Source organism: Acomys minous, assembly GCF_964271855.1.
Source record: "Acomys minous genome assembly, chromosome: 6".
NCBI classification, from domain to species: domain Eukaryota; kingdom Metazoa; phylum Chordata; class Mammalia; order Rodentia; family Muridae; genus Acomys; species Acomys minous.
The window spans coordinates 66,808,580-66,833,434 of NC_140487.1; the positions used below are offsets into that span (position 1 = coordinate 66,808,580).

The 24,855-nt window shown below is 42.4% G+C and overlaps 1 protein-coding gene across 2 annotated transcripts in view; it reads right to left on the bottom strand.

Moving 5' to 3' along the window:
• Positions 1-24,855, bottom strand: part of MGAM (maltase-glucoamylase) — a 203,059-nt gene that overhangs the window by 146,897 nt on the left and 31,307 nt on the right. For both annotated transcript variants that reach the window (XM_084785810.1, XM_084785811.1), the window contains exons 17-43: positions 24,681-24,797; positions 23,327-23,481; positions 22,100-22,184; positions 21,273-21,329; positions 20,674-20,798; positions 18,487-18,575; positions 16,966-17,015; positions 16,392-16,559; positions 15,066-15,218; positions 14,535-14,735; positions 12,485-12,639; positions 11,187-11,355; positions 10,848-10,944; positions 9,984-10,096; positions 8,810-8,935; positions 7,617-7,745; positions 7,262-7,372; positions 6,909-6,971; positions 5,475-5,609; positions 4,897-4,984; positions 3,824-3,962; positions 2,898-3,031; positions 2,738-2,772; positions 2,526-2,642; positions 1,975-2,123; positions 1,308-1,392; positions 365-421 (exon numbers count right to left, since the gene is read on the bottom strand). In XM_084785810.1, the coding sequence (XP_084641936.1) occupies positions 365-421; positions 1,308-1,392; positions 1,975-2,123; positions 2,526-2,642; positions 2,738-2,772; positions 2,898-3,031; positions 3,824-3,962; positions 4,897-4,984; positions 5,475-5,609; positions 6,909-6,971; positions 7,262-7,372; positions 7,617-7,745; positions 8,810-8,935; positions 9,984-10,096; positions 10,848-10,944; positions 11,187-11,355; positions 12,485-12,639; positions 14,535-14,735; positions 15,066-15,218; positions 16,392-16,559; positions 16,966-17,015; positions 18,487-18,575; positions 20,674-20,798; positions 21,273-21,329; positions 22,100-22,184; positions 23,327-23,481; positions 24,681-24,797 (3,102 nt within the window). The remainder of the gene's footprint in view (positions 1-364; positions 422-1,307; positions 1,393-1,974; positions 2,124-2,525; positions 2,643-2,737; positions 2,773-2,897; positions 3,032-3,823; positions 3,963-4,896; positions 4,985-5,474; positions 5,610-6,908; positions 6,972-7,261; positions 7,373-7,616; positions 7,746-8,809; positions 8,936-9,983; positions 10,097-10,847; positions 10,945-11,186; positions 11,356-12,484; positions 12,640-14,534; positions 14,736-15,065; positions 15,219-16,391; positions 16,560-16,965; positions 17,016-18,486; positions 18,576-20,673; positions 20,799-21,272; positions 21,330-22,099; positions 22,185-23,326; positions 23,482-24,680; positions 24,798-24,855) is intronic.

Sequence of the window (24,855 nt, forward strand, 5' to 3'; positions counted from 1 at the left end):
GGGCCAAGTCTCCAGACCCAGAGAGTCAGCTTTTAGCAAAATATAGGGAGCAAAAGACCTCTACAATAAAGTGCTTGTAAGAGTTTTCTGGTGTCTCACCACTATGATGTCATTGAGACAAAGCTATAGACTGACACTTAAAGAAGACTCCTAGGAAGGCTGGCACACAGGCACTGTGTGTCATTGCAGAGTGCTTGCATGATTGGTTGTGGCCAGTTATGAAATGAAGCCACAAAGAGCAAAGTAGCCCTCCAAGACCACAAAAGGTGATTTCCAGAAGTGTCATTAACCTTGATACCTATCAGATGCTGATACTCTGTATGTTACCACTTCCTGGACTGTATAAATATAAGGAAAAACTTACCGTGTAATAATCATACCAGTGGCCTTTAGGGAAATATGCATCGACACTTCTGGCATTCTGAAATAAAATACGAAGAAAGTGGGCAGTGGACTCAGCTATCTAAAACACAGTAGCCAATATACATTGATGAGGAGCTAAAATAATTACAAAGCTAAGAGAACTGGACAGAATTGCTTCATCTTTCTTATGGTGTCAATAATTATGCTCCTTTTCCAACAACAGAAATTAGCCTCCCAAAAATTAGTGCTTTCACAAAGCCCTTCAGGTTGTAGGACTTTGGAGAAAAAAACCAAAAAAACATTTCCCGTATGGATGCATTCGTCACCTCTCTTTAAAAATGAATAGGCAAAGTTGATTATAGAGAAAAAATTATGCAGGCTTAAAAAGATGCAAGGTTTGTTAATTATCTCTTCACTTCATTAAAAACATTATACACAGAGCAAATAAATTAATTCCAGGCTTCAAGATCATATATAGAAGGAAGGGTGAAACTTACTATTATCAAAAGATGACACAAAGGGAGGGGTTATATTATAACCTCAAAATTAGGAGAAATAATTAAAGAAAAAAATAAGGCGATACACACTACTGCAAATAGTGCTCCGGTTAATTTCAATGAAGAATAACAGAAAGTTAGAAATTGTTCAATGTCCTGCACTTGACCCTGCATGCTTCAGGTTAGCTCACAGAGAAATGATTACGTCCTTAAACACATGACAAGGCTGTCTCTTCTCTCCTGTAAACTAGAATTGTTCGGCTTCCATCAAAGAGTTAAACAGAAAACACCTAAGAGATGGGATTTGTCTCAGAAGAATCAAAAGATAGAAATGTAAAGTAAGAAGGAAAAAATCATGACTCAAGGTCCCACTCACACCAAATCTGTGTCACCCAAGCCTTCCAGTCCCTGAGTAGAATCCGTAACCCCCAGGGTCTCCATACTCACAGGCTCCAGCACAGGGCTGACCAGGAAGGCTGGACCCAGGAGGAACTGCTTGTCTATATCCCAGGTCTGCCTATCTGACAGGAACCTGAAGGGGAAATGAAGGCACCAATCAGACTCCAGAGGAGCCTCGGAACAGGTCCCTGAAGAAGTCTTCCAGTTCAGAAGCCAGAAATCCAGCTACACCTCTGCCTTCTGTATACATCAGGAGACTGACAGGATCACATAGAGCAATTGCCTACACGTTGTATCCTTCAAACTTTAGAAACACGCTATCAACACAGCGCCTTCCATTTCCTCGCTGTAGAGCAAGACTACCCTGTTACTTGCCCTCTCTCCCTGGAATGTCCTCTTTGTTTACATGAACAGGTTCTGGTCAGGGGCCACATAACAAAACCTCTACTCCAAACAAGAAAGTCTTTGTTGTAGGGCCATACAACAGAAATCTTGTTGTGCTGGGTAGTTCCATTGCATGATTCAGTAAATACCTGACTTCCAACACAAGCGTTTGTATGATACTACATTAGAAGCAGTGATAAAGATACTGTCTGGGATGTGCATGCCAAAGGGGACATACGGATTCAATGTGGAAAAAAACTATTTGGATCCATTTCTACCCTATGATAGGTAAAATTTCTATTGGACAACAAGATTCCCGCTGGACACTCACTCATGGAGAAGAGGCCGCACAACTGTGCTGCCGTCCATGTGGGCCTGGTACATCAAGGTGTAGAGGTACGGTAACAGGGTGTATCTGGTCTGCAGCACACTTCTGGAAATATCCTCAAAGGCTTTATCCCAGGATACAGGGTCTTGTCTCTAAAGCAGAATGAGAAAAGTGTTCCAAGCCCACCTGAGACACCCAAGAACTCAAAAGGGTCATCCAAGGCTAACCAGAACACCACTAACATGTGATAACATGTCATATAATACATAAAATAATGGATAAGACTTCCAGAATATTCATAATGGACTGAGAAAAATAAGCCATTTTTTCTCAGAAAAAAATTTAAAACCCTGAAGATGTTGTTCATGAGATATAGTGGGATATAGTTTCTAAGCAAACAAAGTCAGCAAAAATAATATTAAGGAATATAGTTTATAAGAAGAAGGCTTAACAGCCTTGAAGCTGTCTCAGAGAAGACAGTCAGCAGGAAGGCTCTCAGAAACTGAGGTAGCATGTCCGGTGACATCATGCAGGTGAGAATCCTGACTTCTTACCCTGGTCCCAATGGTGTTGTGGTTCCTGGAGAAGGGGTAAAAGGCACCCAGCTGCATCCAGCGAACACACATCTCATACTCAGCATCTTGAAAGAACCCACAGATGTCTGCCCCAGTCTGAAACAACAAGGAACAAGGTGAGCTCTTGCTGCCTTCTGAGAGACCCTGCCCCCTTCCTGGGGTCGGGGGAGGAGCAAACCCAGGACACTTACATAGGAAATGCCAAAGAGGCTGAACTCCATCATGCCTGCAATGAGAGGTGCAGCAGGCTCAGGACAGGCACTTGCCCTGTGCCTTCTCCTCCTCCTCCCCTTCACCAAGGGTCCTGCTCCCACCCCTGTCTGCAGAAGCCCCTGGGCACAGCCCACACACCGATGATGGACTTCCCCAGCTGGTCCCAGGCTGCTGTGTTGTCTCCCAGCCAGTGTCCTCCCCAGCGTCCAGAGGAGGGGAATGTGGAGCGGGTGATGACGATCCCCCTCTCTCCTGTCACCTCCTGCATGGCTCTGGTTGGGACACAAGGAGGTATACTGAAGAAAGGCATGGAAAGACAGAGCTAGGGAAAAACCTTCCATGCCCTTGTGCTTAAAGTATGATCCCAAATATTTGCTGCATTATTGGAGAGAATCTGGAAATCTGATTTGGGAGGCTTCTGCTGGTGATGGGAATAATAATGTCAGAGTACTCCTTTTCATCATTTACAAAAACAAAAACAAACAAACAACAACAAAACTCATCATGCGAACAACCCACAGCTTGTCACCAAATGGTAGGCCTATAACAATGGTTCTTAGTTTCTTACCCAATATTTGGTTTTCCATATCTGAGAAGGAAGAATAAAAACTCCTTTCCTAAGTTTTCCATAAATCAATTAATACTATACATTTTGAGTACATGACATGGGGTTATCCAATAAAAGAAGCATTGGCTATCTTTTAAAATGTCCAGAAAAATTAAGAAACGAAGGAAAATAAAATATCAGACATATAAAAAGTTTTAGCCCTCACTCTCCTGTTTTATCTCTTCGAAGTAAAGCTACTTCTTACAGTATCACTACACTGGCTACACTGTGTAGTGACCTAGTGGGTCCCAATAGGAGTGGGTCCTCACCAGCACTGTTTCCAACTGATCTTATAGTTCATTGTTTAAATCTTACCTCTTCATTATAAGCGCAAAGTTACAGTTAAATTACTCTTTGGCCAATAGTATGGAAAATAAAAGTCAAATTAGGATAGAGAAATCCATCATTGACTGTCCCTCCAGATTCCATCAACAGGAGAAAGGAGAGGCCCACTCACTCGTAGGTGGGTCTGGTCTGGGACCACCCGTACAGGCTGTGCACATCATAGTGCCGCACCCGGGAGCCATCTGGAAGGATCTGCTCGCTCTCCATGCACAGAGTCTTGCTGCTCAGGCCCCTGTCCCTGCCTTCCAAATCTGAGGAAGATGAGGAAAGTCAATGAATACCATCCTTGGCTCTTAATTCTTGACCTCCTCTTATGAGATGTTGAGGCTAACGGCCTCTGCCTGGCTCCCACTCCCCTTCCCAGGGCATGAAGACATTGGACTTCTCTAGGGAGTAAGGCAACTGAAGACTTTCAACATCAAATTCACCAAAGAAAATGGAAGTTTGGAGGAATACGGGTTGTCAAATATTCACTATAGGGCAGGTCCTGATATAAGCATTGCTAAAAGATTTACTATTATTTACTCTATACCTCTGTGTGCGCATGTGTATAAGCATTTGTGTGTGCATACATGCATGCGCGCATGTATGTATGTGTGACACAGACGGAGGTTGCCTGCTGAGACCAGAAGAAGGCATCTGAAAAACAACTCTGGAGTTGCAGCTTTCAGTGGCTTGGTTTTGAGCCACCTGACATGAGTCTTCCATTAAGACAGTATTCACTCTTAACTGATGCACCATTCTTCCATTCCTATGAGTTTTAATATACAAGTGATTTCGTATTTTACTTATTATATTTCTATGAGTTGGTGGTGTAGTCTGCCTCTTACAGTTTAAAAAAACTTAGATTTGGTGGTGACTCTGGAAGGCCACACAACTCAGAAAAGTTATAGTATATGGAGCCAAGCTATAGACAGGTATAACTCCAAAGTCCAAAGTGGGCTCCGTGCAGAGAGGAGCCCACCTGGTTAGACATATTGGAGGGAAAAGAAATTCTGCACCACAGGTTAGTGATTTCTACACAAATTCAAGAAATCCTCTAACACCTCCAGATAGGTAAAAATAATGGGTTTTTGTCTTAAGCCCAACTAAATCAAAAATAATTCCATGGCGGTACCCTTGGTGGTCAGGATAACATTTGCATCTTGCTTCTAACCATTGCGCAACAATGGTTGCGGTCCTTACGTGGCATGTAGGGCGGATGATTCAGAGTAGCCTCACTGCAGCCAGAAGGAACTGCCCCATTCACAAAGCTGGAAGGTTCATTCATGTCCTGTGAATAGCAAAATCGTGGCTTGTTTTTAAAGAGATTTAAATCCTGTCAGCTCAGGAACAAATGATCACACAGTCCCTACCCAGCAGTCTCTTCTCTATACTTGAACCCAGAGAGGATCGTAAACCACCAAGGAAGTTCGAATTAGGAAGAAAAATTATTCTCAGTGTGACTGGCTAGATGTTTTGGGTTTTCCCCTTAGGGTGGGCAATGTTTTAAGGAATTTTCATTATTTACTGTAGAGGTTTTTATAGCAGAAACTTCAGATAAGACAATCCTAAATTGTATGATTGGCATTGTGGTGTATCTAAACTCTTTTTCTAGAAATTATCATTACTTTGCTCAATGCCAAGGATCCACTTGCTAATGCCAATTCATACACACACACACACACACACACACACACACACACACACACACAGAAAGAGAGAGAGACATACAGACAGACAGACAGACAGACAGACAGACAGACAGACAGACAGAGACTTACAATCCACAGGCCATCAAACTTCAAGCTCTTTGTTGCATTCTCAGGGTTGGTGTAGAGTTCTTCAATCTCCTTCTTCCACCAGAGGGCAGTTGAATTACGGAAAAAGTCTGGGAAGGCCACATAGGCTCGGTATTGCTGTCAAAGTAAAATACAAGCCGTCCACTGTAAATGGATATGTTATGCAGGCACTGGGCACTTACTAAGAACTTAATTCAATGAATTCTTATACATCCACAGTTGTACATAGTGATAGTCCTAATAGAGCCCATGTAATATAATTTTCTTGACTTATCAGAAAAATGTTTAAAGATGCATAAGCCCACATGATACGCCTTCCCAGCATTTGAAAACCACCCACATTGCATGGAATAGGCGAGTAAAGGGGACCCTGGGCTTTTCATGTTTAAAACCTAAATTTAAAATGTCTGTGCTTGGGCCCAGGTTGATGGCACCTACATGATTAATCCTTGACACTAACAAGATTTCTAGACCTCAGCTGTGCCTTGTGAACTACAGATGGGCCGGTTTCATCATCAGCTCAACTCTTGCACTTGCCTGGTACACTAGGACCATCTTTCATTTCCAAGCAGCACTTTCTGCTTTAATCTCTGTCCCACAAATATAAGTATTATTAAAAGTGCAGGCAGACAACTTAAACCCTGAGAATACCATTCTAAGGTATATCAGGAAACACTTGTATAAAAGCGATCAGGCTGCATCTCTGCTCTGGGTAAACATCTTAGCAAGAGGAGGACCCTAACACTTCCTGAGCCAGTTCAGTCCACCAATGCATTCATCCAAACAGCAAATGCAAATGAAGATGAGAAAAAAAATTATGACTGAAACCTAGGCTACCTGGATCTATTACATTGGAAAGCCTGTGCACAGAAGAAAGCAAATTCATAATACAGGACTGCCAATAAAAGTAAAAGCAAAGTCAAAAGTGGCAGGGGCAGGAGGAAAGCGGGAGTGCCTGGTTAAGGTGTGGCTGTGGTGCAGGTTGTACGTGAACATGGAGATCCACAGGGAAAAGGATCCAGTAACCGGGGACAGAGATCGGAAACTGTTTTTAAAGAGGCAGGAACATCTTATTCAGAGAAATGATGGCTTTCTTAGAACTAGCCTCCAGTTAGGAGTTCGTAACCCGTGGCACCTGACCCCCTTGCTTTTGAAATTGCCATTGTGACATGGAAAACCATAGACAGAAAACTTGAACTGTCTGAGTCTTAAATGCCAAGCTTGACCATCCCAACATCACAACTCAAAGTTGTTACGCATAAAACAATGGGTCTCAAGCTGACAGGAGAAGCACTGTTCCCAAATGAGTCTGCCTTATATGTCTCTGTCCTCAGTGTATACACATCAGGTGTTATAGATAAGGCTGCATCTCCCTGGCAACCCTGACTACATCCAGCATCCACAAATGCCTTTTACCTCCACTTGACTTTCCCAGTCTAGAGAGGGGTCCACCACAATATCAGGGTAATCAGGCCAGACCTGTGGAGAAGAAAGATTTAACAGCAATGTCCTGGAAATTTTTCCACACGAATAATTTCTTAGGAAACTATAATCCCTGGGTATAGGAGTGATAGTTGTCAGGCAAGATTGCTCTAAAGAAGAATGGATTCCACAAAGACCTTAAGAATATCAACAGTCACTGAAAAAAAAAATGAAAACCACAACTTCACAAACCAAACATAAAAGGCACAAAATCAACACTCCCCCCAAATCACAAACAGTGACTCTGGCCCAGGGCGAGTGTTGATGGATCACCGCCCAGCCCATACCTTCCCCCAGACAATGTCTCCATTATTGGGATATCTGATGAAGACATCATTCGCCACGCCCCGGGTGAAGGCAGGATAGGGCTTTGTCTCATTGCCAGAAATCGCTGGGTCCTAAAATCAGAGCACAGGGCAGGAAAATTAAGATAAAACGTAGAGTGGTGACAAGGGTTAGAGGAGTGTTATTTTCCAGTTTCAATTTGCACTGTAGAGTTTCTTTGACAACCGAGAATTACATTTATATTAATTACCCTTCTATTTCTCTGTAAGAACAGGAAAGGACAGACAGCCTAAGTCAATCCCAGCACAAGCCCATGCACTGTGCCATTCACAGCCTACACACCCACGCAGGACTAACCAGAATAAGGATGACCCGCATCCCGTTGTCCTTCATGCGATTGATCAGGGCTGGAAGCCCAGAGAACTTGGGGCTGAGCGTGAAGTCCAGCTGCCTCTCCATGTAGTCGATGTCTGAGTACTGCACATCCTGGGGATGACACAAGGATGCAGCAGCTGCTGGTGGGAAAGTCCAGCCTCCAGATTTTGATTTGAACATTTCAAACCCAATCTATCCCATGAGGTAGGTATGGATCCTGGGATAGCTGACGGCTTTTCTAATTTCTACTAAAAATTTTCAGAAAGAAAATTCTAGAAAAAAAAATCAGAGTCTATGGTACCAGCAAAAGGATAGATGGTGCCTTTGCCTCTCTGGAAGTGTTACTGAAAAGATAAACACTGTAAGAGAAAGCACTGTGAAAAAGTGAGGAGGGAGTTAGCGGTGGTCCCCTGGAATCAATGGCTCTTTTTTCAGAGAAAGTAAGTTTAGATACATAGTCAGCATACAGCATGCACTGCAAAGGTTCCGAAAGGCCATACAAAAAAAAACTTGTAGTTAGCGTGTTGTAGCCCCACTTGCTATGTTACACATTTCAGGAGGCACGTCTCATCAGTTGAACAGCATTCAAGTATAAAAACTTAAGTATAATTCAATAAATCCTGACAGTGGGCTATAGGAGCCCCCTTAAGCATTTGATCCCAAGTCCTCAAATAAAAATGGTTGGTTCTGTGTGTTTCCACTAGAAACTCAATCTAAGACTCCTGCATTCCACAAGCAGCATTCCAGAAGGTGATCAATTAATTTGCTGAATCACTTTAACAGCTTTGGAACGGAGGACAAATCTATATCCATGATGGGCTGACTGAATTTAGGCCAACATTTTATTAGACATAATTACTGTTAGGAAATTTTCTTATTCTTATGAAGACCATTGTGTCACAATGTCTCAAAGTCATGTTTTTTAAGATAATGGATGAAAGTATGACACAGCAGAAACTGGCCTGGCCCAGCCTTAGAGCCAGCCTCCGTAACACCCTGAGTCACAAGTGTTCTAAGAGGCTGTGACTTTGTTGGAGACAAAGTAATATCAGTTCATCACTGTGACGTGAGATAAAGTTCTGTATTCTTCCAGAACTCATCCAACAAGTCATAACATAGAGACATTCGAATTAACTCTGAGGTCACAGAGGCCATACACTATGACATGTACGTACATAGGGGATCTGCTTAGCCACCATCTCATCATACAAGCTGGCAATCTCAGTATCATTCGCGTATCCATAGCGACACAGCTGGAATCCCAGGGACCAGTAAGGTACCATCACAGGCCGGCCAATTAGCTAGAAAACAGAAAAAGAGGCTGAGTGGAGGGTGTATATAAAGAATAAAATTATTTTTCCAAAGGTTACACTATCTACAAATTTAAATATTTAAAAAAAATCTCTCTCCCGCGCTTGTGTATGTGTATGTGTGTGTGTGTGTGTGTGTGTAAAATGACTCAAGTCCCTTTCTATGAAGGAAAACCTTCTTATAGCCTTGATGTATTTCTCTAGATTTCTTCCTGAATTTCTTCCTGCCAGATTCAGAGTATAGTGCCCAGGCCCTGCCAGCTCTGTGACCTTGGGCAAAATTAAGTAATCTCTTTGTGCTACTATCTGAAAGATCAAACTAAGGATATTGGTAGTATCCATACCACAGCATCTCTATAAAGGATAAATTGCATATGACATGATCTCAAATGACTGATAGTGGCAATAGCTTTGCATATGTGTTTGTTAATTACTGTACAATTAATGCCACATCACTCCCTGGCATCATATGTCAGAGTCTTCATCATACTACTATCATGACCATTAAAATACCTTATAGCTCACAACCATAACCTAGTCATGGCCACCATGATCACCATCACAACCGTCATCACCACCAATTCTTCCATTGTTTCTACCCTCAACATCACTTTCACTCCGGTGCAATTATTGTACCCATCGTCTTCAACAACTACATTGTCATCAATATCACCATCACCGCAGCGTGAGTGCTGTATCTAGCAAGACCACCCCCACTGCCATCAAAAGTACCACCCTTCCTACTGTAAATGTCATCACCACTCCAAAGATCTCCATCACTGCTGTCACTAGAACATTTGTGTGAAAATTCACCTGCTCTTCTACAATATATAGAGAAGGTACAAACTCAATGGCTATAGGGATGATTTCTCTTTGATCTTTATTGTACACTATCCCTGCCTCTGAGAAAGGAAACAGTTATGGTTATCATGTGACAGTTGCAGTGAGGATGCATGATTTCAAACATCAAATGTGCAGGATAAAATGGGACGTGGGGCAAGAAATGTGCTGCAGAATCAGATTAGTTCCTCCTTCCTACCTCTGTGTATTGCTGTGTGACAAGCTCTGGAGTTGGGCCCAATAACACATAGAAGTCCAGAATGCCCCCTGTGGTGCGGTACGTCAGGGCAGGCATGGGCTGGAAAGTCACATCTGAAAAGACCAAAAAAAAAAAGAGAGAGAGAGAGAGAAAGACAACTATGATACATCATCTTCACATTGAGGAGGCATCTGCCCTGAAGTCCTCACTATTTTCTCCTTCTACTGCAGTGTGCTGACGGCAGGTACTCTGCAGCGGGCCCACGTGGAACTGAAGGCGGTACATGAAAGTCCTCGCACCACGCGTGCTTCCAGTGTGACGTGCCTTGTCCTCCTATTATCTTTTGTCATTCTTTGCTCAACTTTACTGTTATACATTTAAAAAAATTATTTCACAATATTTTAAGATTCGTAAACAGTTTTTAAAATAGCGCAGTGAGCAACAGTGTGTATTTCCTGCAACTTTTTCAGTGATGACATCTTGTACAAATAGTGTCTATTGACAATAGTACTGTTAATAAAATCCCCCACTAGGGATCTTCCTATTATTACACCAATTTTGTATATAGGCATTTGCAAAGTCTTAGGTGTTTTTTTTTTTCATCTTCCCATAACTACACAAATGATCAACCTCACTCATGCGAATGTTCTGACTCGCAGCTTCAATTTAATTGTATTGATGTAGGTGGCTTTAAGCACTGATCGACATTACTAGAAACTCGTTTGAGTCTGTTGCGTCTGTGTTTGTGGTTATTACGAATAAATTCCCTGAGAGAATGTATCACGGGCAGATGGGTCAAATAAGTTATGACATTATGTAAAGAATGGCTGGAACACAGAACAACAGGCAAAGGCAATGTCCTACCCATGGCGTTGCTGTTCATCAGGAGGACCCCGTGGGCGTTGCCATCCTCCTCTAGCCCCATGTAGTAAGGGTGGACGCCATAGGAATTCTTCCTGTACTGAGAGTCAAGGGGAGAAAACAGAAGCCATTAGGAGAACTAATGCCTCATAAACATAAATGGGCTTACTCCATTGTGTCCAGTCTTCTCTATAAAGTGAGTTGAATACAGGAGAAACAAGGTGCCTAAGAGTGACCCACTTACATAACAGCAGAAGGTGACTGTCAAGTGCAGCTCAGAAGGAAGAAGCACAGACAGTGGATGAGGGGAGAGAACACAGGCCACAAACACTCTGTCCTTACCCCCGGGGGCTCATCCCTGGAAAACATGCCCCACGTGTGCCAGTTCAGGTCTATCTTGAAGGTTGTGTGCTCAGTTTCCCCAAAGCCATAGATGTATGAGGAGGGCAGGCGGGTGGAGATGCGGATGAACATGTCGTTGAAGGTGAAGCCGAGGAGCTGAGAGTCCCAGCTGCAGAAGGAAAAGCAACATTTGCAGAAGGAAGTCAACTTCCTAGTGGTTTCTAGAAGTTGCCTTCCTGAGGACCCCAGAGCCCTCCATTTTCAAAATCCATACTAGAGTCCCTCCCAAATACAACATGCCAAAAGCACAGTCACCTCTGCTTCAGTCCCAAGTCACCCTGACTTGTTCTCCTACAATTTATCATTGCTCCCCTTTAGTGCTGTCCAAAGTGGCAAAGCAAATCACTTTATCATCTTCTCAACTCCAAAGTCACCACGCCTTCTGCTCTTGACCCCTGCTGGTCCCCTTCCTCCACGTTCCCAGGACTGTGCTATGAGCACTTCACACCACCTCACACTCCTCCTCTCATGCTTGCTCACTTCTCCTCATGGCCTCCTGTGGTAACTCCAGGGCTGGTCCTGCTCTAAAGCCACCTAGCATCCATGCTTTGCCTCCCAGATCACAGTATCTAAATCAGCACATAATCTGGTTGTCCTGATTTCTTCAGCATAGCAGTTGATGCTCTGTCAACTTCCTTTTTATAGTATAATTTAAAGACTGTTCTCATGACCAGAAGTATCACACATGTCTATAACCAGAGCCGTATCTGCAAGGAAGGAATTCAGGAAATACTCATGCCTGCATGCCTGCAAGTGTCTTAGTAATGACTCTCAGAGTATGAAATATTTCCTCTAACAACAGAAAGCATCTCCCCATGTGTGGTGGTTAGAATGACAGACACCTTAGACCATGGATTTAAATATTTGGTTCCCAATTGGGCACTATTTAGGAAATATTGGGAGTCGCGACCCTGCTGGAGGAATTATGTTACTGGGGACAGGCTTTAGAGTCCAAAAACTCTCACCATTCGTAGCTTGCTTTCTGTTTCTTGCTCACAATTAGGCCTGCCTGCCTCCACTTCAGAATAATAGAGTTTAACCCTCTGCATCTATAAACTAAAATAAACTCTTCCATAGGTGGTCTTGGTCATGTTTTTTTTTTACCACAGCCATGATAAGTAGCTGATACACCATGGATCTGAACACGGACAGGATGGTGCTTTGTCTTCAAGGACAATGGACCTGGTGAGGAATAGTTAGAAGAAAGGTAAATGGAAGTCAGACCAGGACCCACTTACATTACAGTGCCTGTACTCTTCCGGCGGACTTCAATCCCAAATGGGTTCTTTTTGATGAGGACATCATAGAGACGGCCATCAGGGGTGCTGGATGGAGCACTGGGAGTGTTCAGAGGGACTGGGACTTCGTATCGATTGTGGTTAGGATCATAGATCTAGGCCAGAGGAAACCATTTTATGTGAAGACAAAAATATGGCATGACACTTTGGTGTTTTCCTAGCATGCTGACAGTGATCATAATTAACAATACTGGACCATATAATTCAGAATATCTGGTGAAGATCTTGACTTTCCACCTCACACTATATTAGAGGATTGGAACAGCAGATCTCCTAACTACACTGAACTGATCACTGCATAACATGTAAATGTATCTAAGCATGATACCAATAATGTTAATATTCAGCGCTAGCTACCACCTTAAAACAACACTTTACACAAGGATGGTACTATAGAGACGAATGTGTCCACATACTCTTAGCATGTTTGACAGGAAAGGGATGCTGTATGTTTTGGCTTCTTTAATTTCACACTCCAGGCCTTAATCAGCATACCAGAGGAAAAATGTCCTGTTTAATAGCTTGATCTGAATTATTATGAACTCTACAATATGTGTTCAATCCATTCCAATGTTGGGTTAGCATTCTGAAAATGGTGTAGTATTTATAAACATATAATATACTGCTCATGTGTTTATATAACATATATATCTATAACGTATGTTGATGCATGAATATAGGGAGGGCTGAGGGTTCTGAAATAGAAAGCTAACTCTTTCTGATTAAAAATATTCCTGCAGAAAACAAACTGAGTATTTAAGGATCCAGGCTCTACAGCTGACACAATAGTGAGGACAGTGATAAGAACTGCATATGTCATGGTTATTGTAATAAAAAACACAGGAATTGTGGAAAGTACGAGAGAGGAACTCAGCACACAAGAAGGACGTGGGCTAACATAAACTCTGCAGAAGGGCTTTGTGGTTACAGGAAAGGACTCAGTTTTAAGGAAAACATACAGGATGATTCTTAAATGCTTTCCAGCAATAAACCAAGCACAAAAATGAGAGCGAGGAATTCTGATAAAGAAACAACAAGGAATTCTGCAAAGACTCAGCATGTTAGAGTAGGCTCAGAAAGCCATAAGCACAGTGGAGAGAGCTGCTGGATAGCTAAATGGTTGATGGATCAGAAGTTGATTGGGGCTGCACATCCAATCAGCTTCATTCTGGTGACATCACACACATAAAGATATCGCAGTAGAAGATGGAGAACTCAAGTCTGAATTGAGCTTGGCTTCCGAGAGCTGCACTAGGCAAGGCCACTCTGCCTTGATCACTGCCTTGTCCTCTTCTAGCAGCATTCGAGTCCTCACTCTATCCCAGCCTACGTGGGGCTCCAGTACCTCCAAGGTAGAAGACAAATCCCTGTCTTGCAACAGCTCACAGTTTAATAAGGAAAACAAACAACAGAATTTCTAGTCTATCCCTACTCCCTTGGTTTAATTAAACCATGGAAGGAAAAAAAGTCACTTTCATGAGTCTTTCAAAGATGTCTCCAACTATTTTATTAAAAATCATACTCCTCTGACATTTTCCATCACAAACCTCAGTATCTTTGTTTCACTGAGCACCATTACCCTCTACAGACACTCATGAAATCTAGAAGCATGGTAGCATTCCTTGGGCATTTTCCTCTTATAGTCTCTAGGAAAGACCAAGATGGTCTCAAGGCCCCAAACACATCCACTGTTTGTCATCTCCTTTCTTATCCCTAAACCAAACTCATCCATAACTGCCCTATTATCCTAGGAGCCTCATCTGCTTCCTTGCCATGTTTTTTTCTCACAATCATTTTTCTTCAAATTCAACATTACGAGAGGTCTGTCTGCTATATCAGTCATCTAATTGTTCTCTTCACTAGAATGATGGTCTAGAGTACTTTGCTAGAAAAACAAGACTTTTCTTTGAAAATTTTGTAACACAGAGCTCCAAAGAGTAATGGAACCGAAAAGGCTCTGTTCACACCCGATTGCACACCCTGTGCTTACCTTAACCTGTAGCATGTTGTCCTTGTGGTAGGTCACTCTCAGCTGCAGTTGACTCACGGGTGTAGAGGGGAAGGCATTGCTATAAGGAGAAGCCTTTAAGGAGATGTCGGCTGTGGCCTCCTGTGAGTGATACTGAATATTGCTGACTGAGTACAGCTCATCGGCAAAGTAGCAAAAAGGGACCCCTGAAGAGCTGGATACCTGGAAAGAAAGCCAACATTCTAGATCAGCAGGGATACGGAGTTATCAAACACACTTAGAAGAGACAACATATGTGGAGAGAGAGCCGTAGCTTCATCCGTGCATGCCTATAGCATTTAAGTAAGCATGAACTTAAATTCCTGGTCTCAAAACAACATAATGAACACATCCCCACTCTTACCCACCCCACTCCCCGACCTAAGCAGTGCTCATCTGGAGCCTCTTCTTTCTGTGGATTTTAATAAACCCTGGGTACCAGGCTGTGCTAAAGACACTGTGGATTGTGTTTCAAGGGTTTTCAGTCTGCATGACCATCTTCAGCATGGTTACCTCCCAGATGCAGCCACGAGCAGTGCAGTTTGCCTCAGAAAGACCATGCTCATCTGGATAGCAGTCTATCTTTTCCTGGTCGCTTATTCGGATGTCCCACTCAACTGTATATGCTTCTCCCAGCATGAGTTGAATATTTGTGATGGTGGCAACCTAAGGAAAATGGAAATCCAATCTCAGGACAAAAGCTTTGCAGGACCTGAATCTTTTTATGAAAATTAAGTACAAACATCATCCTAAGTCTATCCTTATGCCCTAATTTTAATGATATAAAGAACACACTACAGCTTACAAAGGTATAGCTGTGTATATGTGGTAAGAGACAGTCAGTGGCAATAGGAAAGTACCACTATTCTATCAAAGCTGTTTGTATTGCATTGTCTAAAGATATAGACTAAGGAAAATTTGTTGTAATCAAACTTGTTAAAATTTTTTCCATGGACCACTTGACTGCTGTTACTTTATCAGAATGGCTTTCCCTTCCCGTTCCCACATTGAGCAATCTGTCTTCTTCATCACCACTACATACCGCATCTCTCTTTAGTGTGGAGTGCCTAGAGAACAGGGCAGCGTGAGTCATGTGGCTTGGGCTACAGTTAGAGTTTTCTCTGGAGTCTTACACAAAGTCCCTCTGTCCTTTTAGCTTCAGGCTTATCGAGTATAAGATTGGGAAGTAGAAAATATCCTCATATAAACTTCCATTTCCAGCATCCTAAGCCAGGTCTGGAGCTGCAGACTGGTGATATAAGTCTTCCAAGACCTCTGACTGGCCTGTTGACAGCTCAGTTTGGAGAGCATCACTAAGGCAAGTGCTCTCTAGGAAAACAAGGCCCTTTCTGGACACGTCGCTAGCTTCCTTCTTAGTATAAAATGTGTTCTTCTTATTTGGTATTTCAGGGGCTTAAGTAACAGATCCTACCAAGTAATAACTGAAATTTTAATGACTGGAGCATAAGCATGGCCTGAAAGTAAAGTTGAGTTCACTTGCCAGGCCAAGGTTTCTTTCTTCACAGAAGGGCCTGTCCCTTCAGCTTTCCCTCTGCCTTTCTGATTCTATCTCTCTTTTCTTTGCTTTGCTTATGGTGCTTCAGTCATTAAAATTTCAGTTATTACCGCTAGAGAAGAAAATAAGGATGGAAAAAATAAAGTCATGGTGCCTTAAACCATCTCCTGTTTTACCTTCCTTCTCAAACAGTCTAGCCTCTTCACCAGTCCTCAGATGTGCTCAGGTGCTTCAGTGACCCATGTAATCTTAACAAGGACTGTTAATCAGCATACCAAGGAAGTGTTGAAAAGCTTTCCTCAAAAAAAAAAAAGAGTTCTTACCTTCAGGTTTGAATTGTAACCGACTTGAGGAGACATTTGACTAGGGACACCATTCTGATTCACTCTAACATTGTGAATTTCCTGTGTCCCAAGGATTTTAATTTCCTGGAATGCCAGGTTATTGGGATCCCTGTAGTTTGGATTTGAGATGGTCACATCCAAACGGTTCTGAAACACATCAAGAAGGATTATGAACAAACTATGAACATGTGGGTTCCCTAAGCCCTCAAACACCCCGTCATAGACTAAACCCTCAAGCTGCTCTGAAGGCCTCTCAACTTTCTCTACTGTTGCATGCTAATGAGGGTGAAATATATTTTTACAATGCAAATGGAAAGAATCTGAGAAAGAAACCGATTTTTGAAAGAATGTCTTTTACAACACCAGCTAATTTTATTTATTATTGCTCTTGCCTCTTATTGATAATATAGCAGCCAATATGATTACTATAAGTTAAGTCATAAATAGCAATTATTTGCCCCTGGTAAATATTGATAATTAAATTAGAAATACAGAGCAAATATAGTCATTTTCACACAAGATCCCACACAATACTCAAAAATATGCTACTCACTTGGGTGACAGAAAATTCACTGAAAAGGTAAGTGTTTTTGGCCACAGTATCTGAAAGAAGAAAGAGATGTCAGATGCTCTGGTGACCACAGAAGACAAGTTTCACCCTTTTCTCCTTAAAACTGATTCCTCTCTTTTCCTGACTAATCTGTGTATCACAACTTCCATTTTCATTCGTCCATCAGACACTTTGGCAGCTTCTGGACCTTTGCTATTCCAGGTAAAACCACAGTGGATGTGAGAGGCTATGTGTCTCTGTGACAGACTGTTTTCATTCCTTTTGGATGGTCCATATCTAGACGTGGGACCTCCATGATATTGTTGTATTGTTGTATTTTCAACATGTGAAGAAGTGTCTGTGTTGTTCTCCATAATGGCTATGTAAACTATTTTATGATGTCATGCCTTCGCGGTTTTGGTGTCATATTTAAAGTCACAATGCCATGACTAATATTAAAGGAGCTTTCACCTTTAATTTCCTACTAAGACTTTTATGTTAAGTCTACTGTCAGGTTTTTTTTTCCAGAATAGCCAGGATGGTGAACCGACAAACATATCTATCAGCAGATGGTGAATAAAAGAATTGCAGTGAATGTATACAATGAAGTATACCTTAATATTAAAAAGGAAGGGCACCTTGTACTTTTAAAGCAGAGATAAATCTGGTTCGTATTAAACTATACTTCTCTCACACTGTTTCAATGAAAGAGAAGCAAGGCATGGTCTCAGTTTATGCAGGAGCTAAATAGTTGAACTCATATAAACAGAGGGCAGAGCAGTAGTTTTCAGGGGCCGTTAGAAGAGTAAATTGGGAAAAGCTGTTCAAAGACTATGAACCATGGTAAGAACAAAACCAGGGACTCAATGCTGCCTTTAATCATTATGGCATCAATTAACATTATGGTAACCATTGCACAATGCCTACATCTGCGTGGCTGCATACTGTCTTCTCTTTAATACCATAACCAGAAAAAGGATCCTTTCTTATGCTCCCAAGGCAGTGATCTTATGGGATTCTATTTCCCAAGTTAGAGTCCTGAGAATTGTTAGTGCGAGGGAGACGAGAAAATGCATTAATTTTAGGTAAGCATAGTCAGGAATGTGTGAGCTCAATGTCTCCCTTGACAGGGATATGATTTTCATATAAACAACAATTCCACCCCCCCAGGACTTTTTGGGGGAGGGCCAAGATTTACAATGAAGGTGAAATAATAGAACAGTTATGAAAATGTGCCTTTTAACAATGAAGTGAGGGCTTATTAGACATTATTGACCAAAGGGAGAATTCAAAGAGAGAGAGAGAGAAAGAGACAAAGATATAGAGACATAAACAAGAAAGATGCTCTCCCTCTATCTTTGGCTCTTCTATCATGGCTTCTGGCCAATACAACCAGAGCAGATGTTTTCTCTGGGATGCTGCTGCTAGGATGCCTGGTGAGATTTCGCCCACAGCTGAACACAGGAGCGAAGGGGCAGAGTCTGATGCATCTCTGCAGTGGCCACACCCTCTCACCCCACTCACCGTTTGTCTCCCCATCATCCCAGAACAGCTCTCCTCTTGCTTCTTTGTTCTCATCCAGGGCAATGATAAGACCAAGAGGGTTCTTCCGGCTATAGGGAAAAGATTCACACAAGCTCAAAGATTTTGACGTTTATGCCATATTTGAATTGGGAAAAGTTACTAGCAGTGAATGCTGTTTTCTTTCCAATACATAGACAAGATTGGCAGGTACTTCTCTCTTTAGTACCAATAGTTCAATAGGGGATGAAATGCTCTAAAGCTTAGCAGTAAATACATATGATGAGACCAGGATCAATAGTTACAAAATAAAATATGGCTGAAAGTATCATTTAGAAAACAGATTATTAGAAAAAGATGAAATCCTCCACAATAGTGCTAGGCCTGGGTGTTTAGAGTTCATACTCAAGGAGAAGTGTTAGTTACTATGAAGAAGACACACTTTTCCCTTGTAGGACAATTTTTTTCTGATAAAGCAAAACCATACAATAGGATCGTATACAAAATGTCCACTTTCCTTATTTGATTACTTGTTATTTTGTCTTGAGAGAAAAACTTAAATCACCAGGAGTTTGGAAGTGGTCACAACTACTGTGCTGGAGGAATTGGGAGTGACATCTGACTTCAGCCTTTGAGTATACAGCTGGGCATAAGGAATCAATGAGGCTTAGTGAAAAAGCTTTTCTCAAATATGCATAGCATTTTGCAAAGAATAATGTCCGAGAAGCCTAAATTCAGTAGATCATATGGTTGTATTGGGGGACTAACCTAGCCTGCTCTGTCCAGGGCTGGCCTGTATGCTGACAGGACTACAGAAAAACTGCTCCCGAAGGCAACATGAAACTAGGCTGTGTTGTTTCTTAACACTCTAGTTTTGGAGTCCGGATTTCAAGTAGTCATCAACAGGTCAACATTTTTATTTTAGGAAGGCAAAGTTCATAGCAATGAGCAAAATGTTGAACAACTACAGCAATGTTGAACAATTACAGAGAAAAAAACAGACGTCTTTGTATTGTATTTGTTTTTACAAAAAGCCAATAATTTGAAAGTTTAGGATTACAATGGAGTTAAATGGAAAACACCAGTTTCCAGACTTCTAAGGACTCTCAGAATATTAAAATCAAATAAGTGAATAATTTCAGAGACACCTGACAGAAACAGGCAGATCTGCCGGGGAATGCAGGCAGAGTCTACAGCTGGAGGCAATGATGAGTAAAGGAAAGATCTGTGACGTTGGTAGGTAGGTGTGTAACTTAAAACAATTTAAAATAAATATTGATCATACTCTCCCTCTTCTGCAAGTCTTTCCTGTCCTCCCCAACCACTCACCCAACTTTTAGTTCTTTCTCAAAAACAAACAAAAATCCAGTGCATAAAAAAGAAAAGTCCCTCAAACAAGAAAACAAAATAAAGCCACACCCAAAAAGAAAAAAGTAAATACCAAGTGGTAACCAAATAAAAGCACATACCAAAAAAACAAAACAAAACAAAAAAAAAATAAGAGAAAGCAAAACAAAAACAAAACTGGAGTCCATCATATGTCAGTCAGCTACTCCTGAAAATGCAGCTTTTCCTGGAGTAGTTGATACAGCCAGTGTCATCGTATTGCAGAAAAGTGATTCTCCCTCTCCCAGAAGGTATAAGTGACAGTTCCATTGTTAACCTTTACCATGGTAGCTAGGTTCTCCCTTGTCACAGAAAGGACATGGCTCAACAGGAGGAAGAAAAAGGAAAATGAAGGTTATAAGAGGATGGACAGTGGATCCCAATCTAAATGAGAGCCCGTGAGCCTGGAGCAGAGAAGCACCCGCAGATACAGGTGAAGCCAGGTAGGTGAGTGACTTTCTAACCACATTTGCCCAGAATGGAGTCTTCTCAAGACATGAGACTTTCAGCGACAAAGCTGAATGTGCATTGGAAAGCCAGGAAGACAGCATTTTAGCTGTCGATGTGTTCGGACACAGGCAGAGAGGTGGGGAAAGGATAGATTCAAACCTCTCGGGACCAATCAGCGTACAGCTCTGGGTCATAAACTTCTACAGGAAAGGCCAAGTGGAGTCCAGGGTGGTACACCCGACTCCAGCATCTTTCAGTCCCACAGTCCAGAACATCCTCTCTGTGGTCAACAGACTAAGCCAGACGCTCCCCTTTGTCAGCCCTGTGCCCACTTAAAGACATCCCATGCTGTACCTGTCTACTGTGGTGGTGGCTGGCTGTTGTGTGGGGAAGATGTAGCCTCCTCGGAGGTGAAGTCCGATTTTGTCTCCAGGAAGTTCCATCTCAATGCTTTGCCTTCTCCATAACAGTTTCTCCCCCTGAGGCAGGAAGATAAATCAAATACGTTGGCCTCCTAGTATGCGGACCTCTGAGGACCACCATCAAGCTGAGGTCTCAGCAGCGCTATCTGTCACTTTCCGTTTAGGGGAATCACTACCCTAAATCAAATTACTGCCCACACAATCAAACTAAAAAAGGCAATGGTGTAGGTCGTCAGCTCAGGGTTTGTAAAACCTTTTTGTCACGCCGAGCCTGCGTCTGAGCTGGTCATTTGATTTCTGGCTGAGCTCAAATTGCCCACGAGGCTCTCTAATGCTTGCTCATGAGAACTGCTTTGAGTCTTTATCTTACTGCTGAATAACAGTATGTGTTAAATGACAGGCTGGCTCTGCCAAAGCTGTACTGTGAAATTATAGAAAACACTACTGAAACGTCAATAATAGTTCCTAGGCCTCGAGAGGCACCCTCTCTATGCAGCAGTCTTCAGTTTAAGGAAACTTCCAGCTACTTACGGTCTCGTAGTCATACCAGATGGCATCGGGTACATAGACTGTCACTTTCTCTGCACCCTGAAATAAAATATAATAATAATAATAATAATAATAATAATAATAATAATAATAATAATTTTCTCAGGACTCAGCCTCTGAGGGCATGAAATAGATGTCTTAGCACAGAGGAGGGACTTACTAGCCATATTTAGATAACATAAATATAGTCTTTTTCCCCCTCTGTTGTTGAACTATGCTTTTCTTCTAGTATAGATAAGAAAAACTATAGTCTGGCAAATCTGGGGCAAGGGCAGCACAAATGGGAGGGATTATAATTAGAAACAATAAAAATGATGATGAAGTATACTGTGGGAACAATCCCAGTTTTCTGTGATTTGTCTCATGTAGTCTCCTCCACAGCTCTTATGTTATCTGCTGTGATAATTCCTACCTTTGAAGTTAGAGGCCTACGCAATAACTCTCCTGGATTAACATCCCCACCTATAGGCAAAGACCATCTACCCAGATTTGACTCTAGAATGGGTGTTGCCCTCTGTTTCATCCTGGCTCCATGTCTCAGAGCAGTAATAGTCCATCGCAACGACCTGACGAGCCACAGGCTCAGTCCCAAATCTAAGTCACCTGTAGGTGCTTTTCTCAGTGCTGGCTGAGAGCTTGTCTAGAAAGAGAAATCAGATAAGCTACTCCAACATGCCCCTGGACGTCTCCACTGACCCAGCGACAGACAGAAGAAGTAAATTTGTAATAGAGGGGAGAGAAGATATGGAGACTGTGTTGAGCAGGAATAGGAGCAGAGGCTGCCTGCTTGCCTCCGTGAGAACACTTGCCTCATCCAGAACAGGGGTGATGAGGAGGCCTGGTCCCCACAGAAATTGCTGATCTATGTCCCAAGTCTTGCTGTCCTCATAGAACCTAGATTGCAAAGAGATGGGTCACAGAGAGGTGGGCCAGTGCTCCTGGAATCTCTCCCACAATATTACCAAAGCATGCAGGCTACCCGGAAAACATCCACAATGGCTGTGTGGTACCCACTGTCCTCCATCTCCCTCCATCCCATGCAGATCTGTGTCCCCAGCCCATGTGTCTTCCTGCTCTTCCCTCAGATGACACCGGAGTTCCTATTCCAGGCTCTATGCTGGGCAGTACCCAGGCCATGCTTTTGTTTGCTGTGCTTCCCTTAGAAAACTAAATAACTTGTACATTTTATCACCAGCTTATTGTCAAGAAGATCTGGGGCCGGACCTAATGTCACAATGCCAACATTTCCAGATTGGGGGGGGGGGGGTGTCAGGAAGATCACAGGTTCAAGTCCTGCCTGGGCTCCAGAGAAAGTTACAGGCCCACCTAAGAGATTTAACAGAGCCTGTCTCCAAATAAAACGTGCTAAGGATTGTTTGTATAGCTAGCTCAGTGGCAGAGTACTTGCAGACTGTGTGCACGGCTCGAAGCGTCCCTCCCACAAGTACAGAAAAAAGTAAAGGAGTGTACCAGACCAAAATTACCAGAAAATGTAAAATTGTAAATGTTTCTATTTTAAGATATCTTCTTTTAAACAAGTGATTCTAAGAGGTGAAAATTTTACCCCAGAAGTGATTATGAGTGCATATGGGTCACATCTACCATATGTAAGCATTAACATTATTTTGACAAGGAAACACTCCCAAGAAACTGCCTGCTGAGTTCCAACTGCCTGGAAAATAAGGATAATAGAAATCATGGGATCATTTATAAGATGCTTTCTTGCTTACAAATTTCAGGCTCATTCCAAGAGACGCAACAGAGTCCTAGCATCATAGTGCATAGACATAGTACAGAGAGACAGGAGGAGTGGGTAAGTGGTACATTTCTTGCCTAACATATGCAAAAACTTAGGACTGATGTACTGAGTGCGCATGCGCGCACATACACACACACACACACACACACACACACACACACACACACACACACACACTTGCCTGAATGCCTTGCTTGGGTGGTTTTATATTTACTCTGATATTCTGATGTACTCAGCGTCAGCAAGTTTGCATTAACAGAACATCAGGAGAACTTACTCGTGCAGAAGAGGCCTAGCTACGGTGTCTCCCCGGCTGTGGGCACGGTAGAAGAGAGTGTAGAGGTAAGGGAGCAGAGTGTAGCGGATGTTAAGATAATGCTTAGATGAATTTAACAGCAAGGAATTGTTTCCAAAGTAGGCAGGATCCTGGGCCTAAAAGGGAAGAATAGAGTGAAGCTGAGGGTTGACTATGGGAAAGATGTGCACACTCAGATCAGTTTCAGGTGCCATGCAGTGCAACGTAGCCCAGGTTTTCATGCTCCGTGATCTGGGGCCTTGGTTACTCTTTGCCTCTGAGGAGCCCAGCTGGAGAGTACAGTCAGGACATCCAGTAAGTTGCTGCTGCAACTTACTGCTCACCTGTCGCATTCACAAATTAGAACTGCCCTGTTGAGAGGCAGTTTTGAAATGTTGCCCTATTTTCATTCTCGTAACAAAAGCGAGCAATGCCGGTAGAGTGCACAGAAGTTTTAGAGTCTCATCATTTTCATTTTTAGCTTTCTGAGATTTGCTTTTTTTTGTTTTGTTTTGTTTTAATGGTGTAATGGTCATTATCGGATTTCTAGCATCTCACTTCCTGCTCCGTAGCACTTACCCCAAGCTGCCTTATAAAGGGTCATCCTTATGCCTGATGCTGCCAGATGAGCCCTTAAATTATTCTGGCTAGCAAGGCATCTGTCTGCACTTCTCAATTATGAACTTCTATGACAAGTTTGCTAGGTAACCGAGGCTAATCTTGAATTCATGCTCTACCTCCTAAATCGCTAAGATTACAGATCTGTGTCACCACATCTAGGTTCAATCTTAAATTCTTAACACTGTGCTTAAAAAAGTTAAGCTGTGCATTATAATTAGACTTACTCTTTGTTGTTTGTTTGTTTGTTTTTGTTTGTTTGTTTTCATTTTTCAAGACAGGTTATCTCTATAAAGCCCTGGCTGTCCTGAAACTCTCTGTAGTTCATGCTGGCCTCAAACCCAGAGATCTGCCTGCCTCTGTCTCTTAAGTGCTGGCATTAAAGGTGTGGGTTAACACTGCCCGGCATCAGGCTAACTCTTAATATCAGTATTTAAATGTGTCTCCACAATCTGGACTGAAGGAAGTCATTCACTCAAAAATGAGCAACCAGGAGTTATTTAAAAAAAAAAAAAAGCCTGTTCCAGTGGCGGCAAAAAGTGAGAGACTGTGACATTCCATGATCAACATGCCCTAATTAATGGCAAGTGAGGGCCAAATCAGCATACATGAAGTGTATTATAAAGCTGGCTCCACAGATCTCATGGTGGGAATACAAATAGATCCAGTCCTAACACAACACCCAATGTGTTTTGATTATACGCCCCAGCTGACTTACCATGAAGCCTTGGCCATTGTGATTCCTGGAAAATGGATAAAATGCCCCCAGCTGCATCCAGCGTCTGCAGAGCTCTTCGTATGTGTCCTGGGCGAAGCCACATATATCGGCCCCCACCTATAACGACATATGGACGGCATGCTTATCACAATCCACCCCTTCCATTGCTTTCTAC